At 38.0% G+C, this 14142-nt stretch overlaps 1 protein-coding gene across 5 annotated transcripts in view; it reads right to left on the bottom strand.

Moving 5' to 3' along the window:
• Positions 1-14142, bottom strand: part of KIAA1257 (KIAA1257 ortholog) — a 65292-nt gene that overhangs the window by 9956 nt on the left and 41194 nt on the right. For 2 of the 5 annotated variants that reach the window (XR_004161287.1, XM_019620042.1), the window contains exons 1-10: positions 13930-14136; positions 13016-13200; positions 11635-11839; positions 10247-10378; positions 7929-8010; positions 6325-6470; positions 4936-5025; positions 4083-4267; positions 1948-2834; positions 748-942 (exon numbers count right to left, since the gene is read on the bottom strand). Coding sequence is in view for 1 of the 5 variants with exons in the window: in XM_019620042.1 (XP_019475587.1) it covers positions 748-942; positions 1948-2834; positions 4083-4267; positions 4936-5025; positions 6325-6470; positions 7929-8010; positions 10247-10378; positions 11635-11839; positions 13016-13200; positions 13930-14074 (2252 nt within the window). In the remaining 4 variants the exon portion in view is untranslated. Of the gene's footprint in view, positions 1-747; positions 943-1947; positions 2835-4082; positions 4268-4935; positions 5026-6324; positions 6471-7928; positions 8011-10246; positions 10379-11634; positions 11840-13015; positions 13201-13929; positions 14137-14142 lie in introns of those variants that run through there. The other 3 variants (XR_004161289.1, XR_004161290.1, XR_004161288.1) reach the window with 2 other exon arrangements.

The following is a 14142-nucleotide window of genomic DNA, read 5'->3' as shown; positions in this document are numbered from 1 at the left end:
TTATTTTACTTCTTTGCTACTCGTGACAAATAAACAAAGATATGCACAGAATGTTTGTAATGGTTTTATAAATTATATAGATAATTTATGCGCGTGCAGCTTTATCAACTTCTTTTTTTAATCCCCCTCAGAAGTTGTCAAGATGCTTTAAGACTAACAGCTGCTGCACGCAGACAAAGTGAGCAAACTGAGAGACTCAGCAATAAATCACATAAAAGAACTTTAAAGAAAAAGCTATGGAAAAGAAAGTTTCCCCAACTCACACAGAACCCTTCCTTATTACAGTTACCTCAGGAAAACTATTTATAAAATTTCCCACTTAGTTCAAGTGACTTTCTGATTCTATCAAGTCTTCTCCTTTACTCACTTCTAAATCTTCTCTCCAAGAGAACAGAGCAGAGAAATTAATCCTTCCTAGCTGATGCTTCTGACACCAGAATTCTCTTTCTTCTATTTGTATTATATTCAGGCATGTTCCAATATACTATCCTACTGATACAGTTCTTTAAAATAAAAATTTATGAATTTCTGCCCACAGAAGTGAGCTCACCAATATCCAGTTACCATTACATCAGCAGTTATAAAATATGCTTGCCTGTAAGCCATCTGAAATCTGAACCACTCATCACAGCCACAGATTGCTTTCATCATGGAAAAGATGAAGGAATATTACTTTTGATATCAAATATTCACTCTTCCTTCATAATATTTCTTTGTTTCTTGACTACAAATCTAGAAGAGTCATACCTGGACAAGGCTTGGAAACATGCCCAAGGAACTGCTCCTCTGACATAAAGCAGAGGCTGTTTCACTATACTGAAGAGGGGCTTACAGAGGTGGAAATGATAAAAGATTGCTTCCAGGTCTGCATACAGGCGCTGACTGAAAGACAGCTGTGAATTATAAAGTATTTCCAGTCGTCCATCTTCATGTCCATAAGTTCTGTAACAGATGAGGTTAGAACCATCAGCCCGTATCTCAGGTTTCCTCAGTTCTGCCATACAATTACTATCTCTCATGAAACCAACTGCCTTCTGTCCTTTAAATGGAATGTCTTATTCTACAGCCTTCACTTCACATGAACTGTTCTGAAAAAGTGATTATGGACAAAGAAAGAAAATATCAAAACCTTTATGTCATGAATGAGTTGAACAGATTTTTTTTTTTAAACCACATTACAGTCATCTCAAAAAAAGCTCACCTCACCTCAGTTTCATCTCTGTGCTTAATGGCCCTACTCAAGAGCTCTCTCTAAATATTTCTGCTAATATACAAAAATTCATACTGCAGCAGTAAAATAAAGGTTCAGTTGAAGCTACAGGTTACCTCTAACAAGAGATGACTTCTCATGTAACAAATAATTTCAGCAACCACAATGGAGCAACTTGCACAAAAAAAAAAAAAGAAAGCTTCAATAACAATATAGCGATGAAAAAAAGATTTTTTAAACATGAAATTTGAGGGGGACTTTAGTTTTGCATTTGTCATATTTTCTCTTAAGTATAAAGGAAAAATACAGCTTGGGTTCCAGCTTCCTCACAGCTTTTAGATCCCACTGAGTATTAGCAAACAATGACACACGATAGATCACATGCCAGGCTGTCCCATGGCCAAATTCAATCAGGAGCATATTTGTATGGCCCACTGAAAATTAGGACAGGTATTTGGCCAACAGAAATAGCACGGGGCTACACATCAGTGTATGTGATGTCAAGTAAGCTAAGACAACCTATGCTTTGAAAGTCGGGTATGCTTTCTGCACATTATTTAAACTCTACTGCCTTTACTGTGCTGATGTATCATCAAGATGTGAAAAAACAGTTTTAAAAACTTTCTCCAATTTTTGCCCTCTCTTACTTACACATATGTAAGATAGCAGAATTCACTTAGAGAAGCTACAACTTTCAGCTGCCTATGGAAATAAACGATGAAGAACTTCACTCTTACCTTTCAAAGTGTCTATCCCAGAGTTTCTTGATGGCTTTGTCTTTCAACCCCTCCAAGACAAAGAGATGAGAAGCTCCATCCAGTAGGTGAAAGCCAGTAACAACATCTAACTCAGAAGCCTTCTTTAGTGTGCTTTTCAGTTTTAACGTATCAAGAGCCATTCTGATTATGTGTGGAGGATAACAGTCCAGCTGAAGGGCTGTAGCATTGATTTCTGTAATCTCTTCCACCAAATCATGCAATAAAGATGAATTACTGTAGTCAAAAATGTAGATTATACAACCGTATGGGCAATCTGCCACTTGAGCATCATCGCCTTCTGCATGCATTCTCAATGGCACTGCTATTTCCACTCTCACTTTCAAAAGCGAGTCTGCTTGTAGATAATGTCCCATAGGTAATAGAATCTGTGGATACTTCTTCCCTATCTTCTTACTTTTATCCTCTTTATTGAAAACAAATGCACTTGGAGTTGAACAGCTACGAATGGGCGCACTAATAGCCAAGTACTTTTTACCCAACAATAGATCAGTTAGACTTACTTTAGCTACCCCATGTGGATGCCACATTTCATTCTCTGTAAAAGAATTACAAACTGTGGATTTACAACCGAAGGGCCTCACTTCTCCTAGATTTTCATCAGCTTGAGCCTCCCCAAATAAAAAAGGCTTTTTTTCGTTGTCTTCAATTTTTCTATCCCTATCGTGAACTTCAATCTCCAAAGGTGGACCTCTAAGATACCTTTGTAATTCCCCAGGTTTCATTGTTCCTGTTAGAATTACATTAACATCCTTAAAGTAGACATGAGTTCCGTGGATTTGTCCATGAGTCTGATGAGCTGGAAAATTGTGAAATTTGTATTTGCAATAGGTAGGAACACACAATCTCTATTAAGAAAAAGAGAGAGAGAAAGACAGGTAATTGAAGTGTTAATTTCTTCCCTCTTCATTTTTCATATCACAGAATAATTGGCAAATTACTGTAGAGGGCAAAAAGGGGATGTACTTCATGGTACAAACCGTGTCTTTCAAGGCAACAAGGAGGCCATTCTGCATGCCTGGATCCTGGATTTCAGGAAGTTACTGTCCCCTTCACTTGTCTATTCTCAAATTTCCTGATTTTCCATACATATTTTAAAAAATAAAATAATCACAACCTCTCCTTTCTAGATTATTAAAGAAGCATGTGGGAGACTGCAATGACTCCTTGATACATATATTTCTATCTTCATGTATCCATAGGATTCAAGGCCTATAGGTAGTTATAAAATTCAACAATTATCCAGAGATACCATAGGGAATGGACTGCATCATCTCCACTGTTAGCCACTTAGTTATACATTTGGGGCTAAACTGCAAGATCCATTCTGCAATACTTGTGATTCTTCTGTGCAAATGTTCATCAGCATTAAGGCAACCAGCACAAAGAGGAAGCTGGTTGTCGAGGACTATCCTGACAACGCCTAGTTGTCAACAATGCATTATTTCACCACATTTAGCAAAGAAAACAAAACCAAAACTTCTGTGGTCACTCTGCAGACTGCATTGGAAACTATGTAGTGTAATATTTTCCCTGTTATTTTTCATAACTGGTATATCAATTTGCCTAGTCTGCCACAAAAGGCCTGCAACGTGAAACTCAATGATACATAGTTCCTGACATTAATATTAAACTATTTTTATAAAAACAACAACAAAACTATCTTGAACTATAGTTCTCACCTTTTTTAAAGATTAAAAAAAAAAAGTGAATGCTTTACAAGTTCAGTTATACTTTCAACACACAACCTGTTCTAAATGAGCCAATCATCAGGTACTGACTTGTCAGCAAATGGTTTCAAACAATACAGCATAGTGACGGAACTAAATCAAGATCCACTGCTCAAAAATAAAAATATGCTGACTACATGTAAATTATTGCCCTTGGAAAATGCAAGGATTGCAATTTTGTTGTCAGTGCCTACAATACATAGGCATACTCTGGAGACATCTCTCTCCAGAGTATGCCTATAGGTTCCAGCTTCCAAATATCTACCAACAAGAAAACTTCTCTTTAAAACCATGCCCATATTTTAAGCAATATTACTTCATTGGAACAAGAGAATTCCTCCAGAAAGAAGCAGTGGGATGCATTACCTGTAGCACTTCTATTGGTATAGGTGTGTTTGGAAGGCTGGTAGCTGAATAAATCTTTATAACCAGTGGATTCAATTCATGCCTTTGTCTTTCAGACAGAAGAGGTGTTTCTACAGTGAAAGACACATAAGCATCTAAAAGAATAGGACTGTTTTCTTCCAGCCGACTGATCACTGAGTTTTCTCCTTTTAAAAACAAAATGAAATATTACAGAAGTTGTCTCATCAAGGTATCAGTATTTGATTAAATTAAAAACCTCCACTGAATTTGTATTGAAATAAAACAAATAATAATTGCTTCATATATTATTTACCTTTTGCAGTGAGAAAGAAAATAGTATCTAGAACAATGCCAGAAGTCTCATTTGAGCTAAGAGCTAAAAGCGCATTGAAGTTTTCTGTCACTTTGAAGATGCAAATATTCAGTTCACATAAATATTAAAACAGTTTAGAGGCTTTTCATCACAATTTAAAGTCTCTGTTAAAGGTACAGAAGCATATTTAAATGTTTCTGGATGTTAAATTTTGCTGTATGTACTCAGCAGCTGAGTTTCATCCTCTGTGACATCTTGGCAACTCTGTCTATGAGCACAGAAAGATTTAAGTCACTACATACAAAAATAGGACAACATAATGTTAATCTAGTTACAGTCAGAAAGCCACAGAACTAATCCACTTTTTTCTGACCAACATCCTATTTCCAATATGTTCTCAACAGATTAAAAAAAAAACAAACAACTTAGAACTAAACAGCTCGTTTTCCACCAGGCAGACCCACCAGCACAAGTGCTTCAGACACACACGGCACATCTAACATCCTGTTCCCTCCCTGCCTCTTCCTCACAGAATAATACCTGAGAGGAGAGGCATGAGATCCAACTGCAGTGAAGCAATGTTTGCCCTAGTAGTATCCATGTCCTTTTTAGCACCAGCATCCCTTCTACCTGTTGATGGAAGGCAAGGTTAGACCAAGAAGGAAGGAGGAAACAAATTAAAGTTTACTGTAGGCAGATACTGTAGGCAAGTTACGTGCCCTTAGAAAAAGATGTCAATTCTTCTCTTTAAAACCAACTTAGGCTAGTATTTCAATATGCTCAGAACTCCTCTGCACAGTTCACTGAATTTTAGTACATGAAATCTCAAAAAAAAAAATTAAATTTACAGCAGCAGGCATTAAAAGTTAATGGAATTACCAAGATTAAAGTTACATTTGCCATCTTACTGTTCTTCCTTTTCACATAGGTATTATGATGCACATATAATATTCTTAGTAACATGTAATTTATTGTTTCCAGAAACCTCCATCTCTTCACTTCTTGCCCATAAAACAGGAGTACTGCCATTCCTTTAAATCCCAATGATATCACCACGACAAACTAATCAAATATCCACAATTTACTCAGATGGTGAGTGATTATTCCCAACATTCCTTTCACCCACATTCAATGTTTACATAATCAATACAAGCAGAACTAGTCCCAACCTCCACCTATGTCACTCCTACCTTCAGTCACTCTCAATCTGAATGAGCTACAACTGAATGTTATCATTCATGCTCAGTGATAAGCAAAATGTCCTTTTTATAAAGTGTATTGGGGTAATGTGAGCAGGAACCCTGGGACACCATGCTAGTTTTTTGGTCAGACAAGCACGACATTTAACATGGGTGATTTAATAGATATGGTAGCACTCATTGTTGCTATCATCTTTCACAGAACCTTAGTTAATCGTAAGCTACAGATGAGAAAGCAAAGTATCTGTCAGTGGAGATGTGTTTCTTCATTTAACAGCATGAAGGAGCACTAGAAATAAACATGGACTATAAACCACAGATGAAAACCTGGCCTCTAGTGGCAACTGCAGCACAAGCAATGTGGAATAACAAGCTTGGTAGTCTCACAGTTGCAGCAGATGATCCAGCTAAAACATTAATTTTCAAATGTTTTACAAAATTTATCATTGCACACTCATAGTCCTTGCAAATAACCATCATTTCACCACTGGAACACTTTAAGTGGTGGAAAAGGGCCATCAGCATCCCTGCTTTATTCTACTGGCTAAGAAAACAGAGAGTGTAACTTGCTTCTGAAGAAACACAGAAAGCAGAGACTAAAATGCAGGTCTGGTAATACACACTTCTCTAATCTTGAATTCTTTAAAAAAAAAAATGCACAAACAAAACGCCTTATCTTTTAAAATCTAGCTTAAATAAACCCTATGCCATAATTCCATCCAGAACTTACCATTAAAGGTAGCTGTCTTGTCTGTTTGACGCATCAGAATTTCCACACTGCTGGTTGTTTTCCCAGTTTCTTCTGAAGTTGTATTATGCAAAGAAGCAGCTACTGCTTTCTGTTTCAGAAGTTGGGCCTTACCCTCACACCTGTTTCTAGCAAATGAGACACAAACAATCAAAATTAAAACAGAATTACATGTGGCTTTAAAAGTAAATTAAAAGTTACAAATATATCCACTAAAATAAGAATGATAAGGCTGCTTCATTTGCATCAATAAAAGAAAATCACAGCAAAGAACCCAAGACCCTGGAAACCATCAGAATACACAGCAACCTCCAGATGTTAGGAGTTGGTGAAGGAAGTCGTACTGTGGAGTTTGTGAAGATAGCATGGAATTTATTGGCGGATTTGCTGGAAATCTCCCCACTGCACACTGAAAAATGCATAGAAGATATTGGATCATGACGACTTCCTTACGTATACTTTTGACATAAAGTGAGTGACAAGGGAAAATGACTCTTTAGAAAAGACGACTCTTTTCCAGGCATTCAAAATATCAGCAAAACTTTGCCAATAATAAAACTGGTGAAATGTAACTTTCTGAATCTCAGATTTGCTTTTAGAGCAAGCATAGCTTCCTTGTCAGACAAATCCCTAGTCCTCCACAAGGAATGATCATAACAATAACAACATTCCTTTGAACAACGAGATAGAAAGAAACATTCTTAATACAAATAGAATTAAAATGTTTGGGTGTTTGGAAGAGCAATAGTGACATACATAAAGCTCTCCATTGCTAACAATACTCAAGAAACACTTTGATTTTTTAAAACTGCTGTAGCTTCTCAAGTCTTGAATCTTCTAACTTCTCTTCAATTTCAGAAAGTTGAACACTGATTGTTAGAAATTTGCCACTAAAATTCTTAAGTTAGTTGTTAGATCAAAAGAACAAATTATCATTCCTAAAAACAGAACAGAATAAATAAGGAATGCTATGACAGCACTATAAACTTACCTCACTTCTTTCTGACAAATCATCTCATGCCTACATCAGCTTAGAGATGACTTTGGCCCAATACAGATTTATAGCTATAGTGTTGAAGCACTGAGTTCTCAACCCAGAAAAGACTTTTGCTAGCAAACTCTTGCTGTTAACACTGTCTTTGATCTTTCAAGAACAATTAAGTACACTGAACAATAATGCTTATTTTTGCCACCCACTAACTAACACATTCCTAGGTCCTCCTGATCTCGGTGGCACTATCTCGTATCCCACTGATCAGAAGTCACCAGACGTGAACGAAAGGAAGAACTACACGAACAAATAGGTAAGTTAAGCAATGTTTGATCGTTTATGTAATTTTTTAATAAAAAGCTACTTCACTGCAAGTATACTGTAACACTCTTGATGTACAGCAAAGTAGACAATAATGCTTTTGCTCCTTCTCTGTGATCAGCAGGCATGACTGCAAAAAGTGTTACAGCAACAGTCACCCATCTCCAAAACCACTGTATAATTGTAACAAGCTTAAAAGAAACATTAAAAATATGCATCCTCAACTATATTATTAGGACATGAACACTTTCCCATGGAAGTGTAGCATCCTTACCTTACTGTAAGGAAGTCATCTGCCTTTGAAGGATGTAGTACATTATAACTTGAAGTTCCTAGTCCACTCTGATCAGTTTCTTCTGTGAAAGTAAAGCAAATTCTAAATTTGCCTACTTTTGACAAGTCTCATAAGACCAAGAAAGTGCATCTGCAAAGCTCTGGGAAATAATGCAAGCTGTATGTGTAACCCAGAACCACAATCTGTTTAATTTTTATCTTTGTGCCAAGGCTGAGTTTGAATAAGCTTAAAATATATAAAATAATTTGAGGGATTTTGACAGATCATGCAAGAACAAACATATGATGAAATCAAGCTTTATTTCCTAGAAATCCACAGTAATTTTCATTCAAACGAAACTAGGAATTAAAAATTAAAATGAAGTGTATCCAAATAATATTTTGTTACCAGCGAATGTCCTAACTCTACATAAGTAGGCACTGATAACATTATCTTAATGCATATCCATAAGAAATCATGCATTATTTTTCTTAATTCCAATAAATTATTCCAATAGCTATTCTAGCAAAGCAGGGAGAAAAAGAAAGAAGTGACATGCCCAGCATCCAGATCTCTTACACAATACATAGAAGTGCTCCGATACTTGTTCGGTGTTTATATATGCCACGAGTATGGTATACTATAACTAACTGGCTTCAGATGTCATTTAATTACAGAAAAACAATTTACAGTCACAGACCTAAGTGTTAATTACTCAACATTTAGCCTCACAATGTATCAGTCTTAATTACAGGATATATGTCCTAATCACAGAGAGATCAGAGTAAATCAACATAGTATGAATGACAAGAAAAATCTGCACTTAACTAGCTGAATAAGTGTCACACAATAAAGAATAAAATTTGCCACTATCACCAAGCAACGATGGATCAATAGAATATTAGGTTTTTACCTAGCTATATAAACAGGACACTGAAAAATTATTACTATTCACCTGTTTCACAGGGCACAGTAGTTGCACACCCAATAGCACACATGACTTTTTAAGGTCAACAAAAAAAACATTATGAGACCTTCACAACATTGCTTTCTTCCTTAATGTAGACCAGGTGAGCACTGAGGGCATTTTCCATTCATCTGAACTGGCAGCTACATTCCCATCCTTTACCTCCTAGTGTACTGTCTACTCACACTTCATTTGGTCCATCAGTCCTCTCTCAACCTGTCACCAGATGGCACTACCACCAGAATGCAGATGCACTCTGCCACCTCATTACACCAGCAATTTGTCTGCTCCTATTTCGATGATGCATGCCATGAATTGTTAGAAAAACTAAAACAATTTTATAGACAAATGAGATAAAACTGGTGACTCAGTGTTCCCCACAAGGACAGATGCAGTGTTGCAAAAGATACTAAAGGTAGGAGGAAGCCATGTTTTCAGATGAATCCCTGGTACCTCACTGCACTTCCCTTTAGAGAATTCTACCTAAATACTTGGCAAGTCCCAAGATTCCATCTGTAAATCTAACAAAAATTATAGATGTAACAGAGGGAGAGAAAATAGTTTTACTGTTTAATGGTGAAAACAAACAGCTAAGTTAAAAAGTACTTTGATACCACACACTTTTGGAGTTGACAGCAAAGCACTCTGCACAGTTCAACAGTGCCCAGGTGCAAAGAAATCTTGGGAGCAGCTTTCGAGTCAGTGGACTCAGTAAGGCCCCAACACAAACAAGACTAGCAGTTTTTAAGATGGGGCTACAAACAACACAGCCACTAGATGGAGAAGTTTTCCCCTTCTTGGTTTAAAGAGTGCTGCTGCAGCTGAACACCACACCACACTTTTCAACCTCCTGCAGCTCTGCACCAATTTCTCAGCTGGCACAAGGCAACACCATAAACTCCATAAAATCAGGATCTCATCAATGTCAGGAATAAGATTTCATACTTCACCCTGCACTAGCAGTTCAAAGGAAACAAAACATCCTGTACTGGACTTCAGATAGCTACCAAACAACTGAGAAATAGTAAAAAATGAAGAAATTTGTCCAGGCCAAAGTTCTAGATGTTAATACAATCACTTCCAAACATGAAGCAGCAGCAGAATAAAACACTATTTTCTAGTGTTCCTTAAAAACCTTACATGAGCCAGCTAGAATTGAGGCACAAAAGAGATCTGATTCAAAGCTATAAGAAAACTGCTCCAACTGTAATATCCTCAGCCTTCCTACAACACCTTGTTCCCTCAGTAGAATCCCTCAGTCTGTGTCCCTGCTTGCCCATTACTCAAGTTGCCAGTTACACTTTTTCTCTCCCTTTCAGCCCACAAACCAGTTCTCGTTGTCATATTATACCTTTGATTGAAAGGGCTGAAGACCTTTTCTGTGCCTTGGATTCCTTTGCTTCTCTAATTCTTGTACAGCTGGGTGCTGGCTGATTCCCTTCAAACAATTTTCTTTGCAGCAGCACTGTGTGTTTTACTCCACCTACCAGGAGAAGGAAAAAAAAAAAAAAAAACCTTGATTTTTCTGCTTGTTCTGTTTGGGCCACTCAAGTTTTGAGCAATTATTTTCCCATGGCACATGGGAATGAAAAGCACCAGAATTACCTAAAAGCCTGCTGAAGAATCTAGCATTCAACGGTCTCCTCAACAATGCATACTTTAGGAAAACATTGGGGCAGGTTAGGCTTGTGAGAGCTCCCAGAATACTGGGCTTACCCACGAAGAAAACAGCCCTGACATGAGATGAGCAGGACCTCTCCACACAGACTCCTGCAACAGTGCAACTTCAGGAAGGAAAGCATTTAATCCCCCCGTTGCCAAGCTTTACAGCAGCTGTTCAGAAGAGAAAGAACTACTGACAAATTTCCATTCCTCAACAACAGCTACTGAGGTGCTCAGTCTATCTTACAAACACAAACAGACACAAAGCACAGTTATTCACAAAGCCCACCGTATCTCAGCAAGTAGTATTAGTTCAATCAAAAAGAAACCCGAGCCATGCTAATTGGCATTTGAGATCGTGTAGCATCACCAAATAACTATCCATTGATACATAGAGAGAAAACAGTTACAGTATTCTACTGATAAAATTAACTTTACTATTCAAATGTGCTTAATTTAACAGTAGTTCCACATCTGCTGAAGGATACCCTATTTCCTATTCACTTCATCTCATGGTTAGCTCTCTGGTATGTATTATTTCATACATGTCTATAAGAGCTCTAACAAGGTCTCTGTCCTCTAATTAAATTAATTCAACTAGTATATCAACTAGTAAAAATTAACTCAATTGCACAACAGAAAGATGTTTTTGACACCACTGACCTTCAATTCAGCATAGCCAAAACTTAGCCATAAATTGAAGTTACAAAGTTGTGGAGGGTAACAAGAGGAAGAGATGAAATAAAGATGCACAGTATAAGAACACAGCTATACAAGTTCCACATCTTCTCGGGACAAAAAGATTAAAAAAAAAAAAGTGAGCATATTCACTACTACCATTAGTATCCAATGGCTTAAAATAACTCCTCAATTCACAAAGGTTCAGGTGACAGTCCCAGTTACATTTCTCTACCTTTAGAATTTTCAGAAACTAAAGCCTCCAGAGTACATACAAGCTAGAATTATTTTAATGGGAATGACATGCAAGTATCAGATAATCGCATCAGTAACTTAGTAATAGGTGTAGTCACAGCTTCAAGGAACATTTGATAACATACCTATTTGCATTAGACTTACCAACAGCCTCTGCATCTCTTTCTGCTGAGGACACATCTGGTTTACTAAGCCTTGCTTCTGAGAAAACCTTGTCCTTGGTGTCCCAAAGTTTTAAAGTTATTTTATGATCTCTTAATTTTATTAGAAATTCATTAGTGACATTGACATTTGTATTATGGTCCCAGGAGATCCACATCTGGTCATTTTCAAGCCATGGCACAATAGTCTATTAAAACAAAGATGAACTCCCATAAAGGCTTTCATCAGAATAGAAGTAGTTAAATTCACATGCTGACCACTATCACTACTACATTTAAAGTATGCCTTTCTAATGTCTCCAAATCATGCTAGATCTTACATGAACCCCCTTGTTGTGTCAGCACACTTTGATGGATTCAGACAAACCATTCTTACCAAGCCAATGTCTGATATGAAGACCAGCAATTAAGCCATTGTTCAGCAAGACACTGAGCACCAGTGGCTATAAAAGCTAAGATAGACACTTTAAAACAGGTATTAACAAAGGAAAACATGAGCACTGCACTACACAGCATTTCCTATGTCTCTTTTACATGTCATTCATCTTTCAGCAACACTTGCTACATAGTTAACATAATTGTACTATGAATGGTAAACATATATATTCATATGGTAGACCTATATGTGTGCATCTAACAACCTGTACATTATAGAGATTGTTCTCATCCTATTCTTGTAGCATAGACAGGCTACAGACTTAGCTCATTTACACTATAGCCTATCCACACTATTGTTTGGCTTGTTACATAAGTATGCTTACACCCTACCTACTTAAAAGTCAGGTACAGTTGGCAAGGGAAAGATGTGACCATGTTACCTATCATACCTTCAGTACTAGGAATGACACAGAATTCTTACGTTGTACTCATTGCTGATCAATGAGAGGCAAGGGAGAAGAAAGACTGGGTAGTCAAAAGTACAAGAGATTCTTAAAAAAAAAAAAAGAGAGAGAGAGAGACAGAGGGAAAGAAAATCATCTTCCTCCCAACAAAGATCAGATAATTCTCATTTTTTCCATCTTTTAATGGAATGTGCATCTGCTTTTAAATTACTACCTTTGAAGTACAAACATACAATTCCAATATCTACACAAAAGTAATTTTATAATTAGTATTATAAAATTATAAAAACACTCTAAAAAACAGCAACCTCTGATTACAAATCTAAGAAGTTCCTGGTGATGTAGATTAGGAGCATACGTTTCTACACTCAATACTTATTTCTAAATCTATATGCGCAAGGATGGGCTAAGCAGTTGTTAGAACATACAATTACAACAATTGTTGTAATTGTTGCTCTGGAAAACATCCTCCTGCATCCCATATATGATGTGTGGGATTACCAGTCTTATCATATCCTTTACCTTGGAATCAGACTCTGCAAATAGCTTTGCAACCGTCCCGAACACCATCAAATCCATTTTTCTAGGCATGAGATCATCTGGTAGGAGGAAGTACTCAATGTGATAGCAACGCTTCGTTCTTAGTTCATCAGCTGGAACTCCCTTTCCTCGCTTATTAGGAGGACTGGTTGTCATCTGCTTTTGCTCTGGAGAAAATATAAGAATCATCTGGAAGTGTCAGATGTGATCAAATATGATAATTTCATGGGAAACGCTCTCTGCGTTGATCAAATGGCAACAGGAGTTAGAAGTGACAACACAAAAATGATGACCACAGCTGCAGAACACAAAACCCTTATCCCAGAGCTCGACCAACCACACAGCTCGTATTCGGGTTTATCTGCCATAAGGGCCCACAAAATGCCAGGAACTGCTCCTGCCACCCACTCCTCCCGAAGCATGGCCCCGTGCCTGCAGCTCCCAAAGCACACGTGTCCCTCCACCCAGACAACAGGCATAAAGCAGAGCTGGCCAGAGGAGGTTGCCTGTACCTCCTGCTGCTTTACCCAAAGCCTCCGTGCTGCAGGAGATCCATGCCTAATCTGAAAATCTGCTCCCTTCTCCTATCGTGACACTCATACCCTTAACTACCCAAACCGAGCACGTGTGTAAAAAACACCTTTGTTTTCACCGTTACACAGTGACTGATAACTAACAGCTAACACTTGAGTAACCGGCTGCTGAGGGGCTGTTGGGAGACATTTTCAGGCAATGACCCCATGATACGAGGCTCCCACGTCACACTGACAGTCTCCTTAACAACTTACCCAGAAAAATCCAAATCAGCTGACACCTTTTCTAACACTACCTCCTTAAACCACTGAAGACGAGTTTATAAAGCAATAAGTAAAGGGTTCACTGGGCCAAGAACTTACTGGTAGCCGAGGCAGGGATAGCGAGCGATACGGTGAGCACGCACGGCGCGCGGCGGGTGCTGCTGGGCTGCCCCGCGCCTCCCGCAGGGCTGCTGCCCCGCTCCGAGCTCGCACAGCTGCTCCCAGCGCCCAGCTCCTCCTCCATCTCCTCCTCACCCGCTAACTACTCAACTAATCTTTACGCTCCTGCTTCGCCATTGTGCGGCCAAGCAG

This window comes from Meleagris gallopavo, chromosome 14 (assembly GCF_000146605.3).
Source record: "Meleagris gallopavo isolate NT-WF06-2002-E0010 breed Aviagen turkey brand Nicholas breeding stock chromosome 14, Turkey_5.1, whole genome shotgun sequence".
In the NCBI taxonomy this organism is placed as follows: Eukaryota; Metazoa; Chordata; class Aves; order Galliformes; family Phasianidae; genus Meleagris; species Meleagris gallopavo.
The sequence above is the reverse complement of the archived record's forward strand: the minus strand, read 5'-3'. Positions and strand labels throughout refer to the sequence as shown.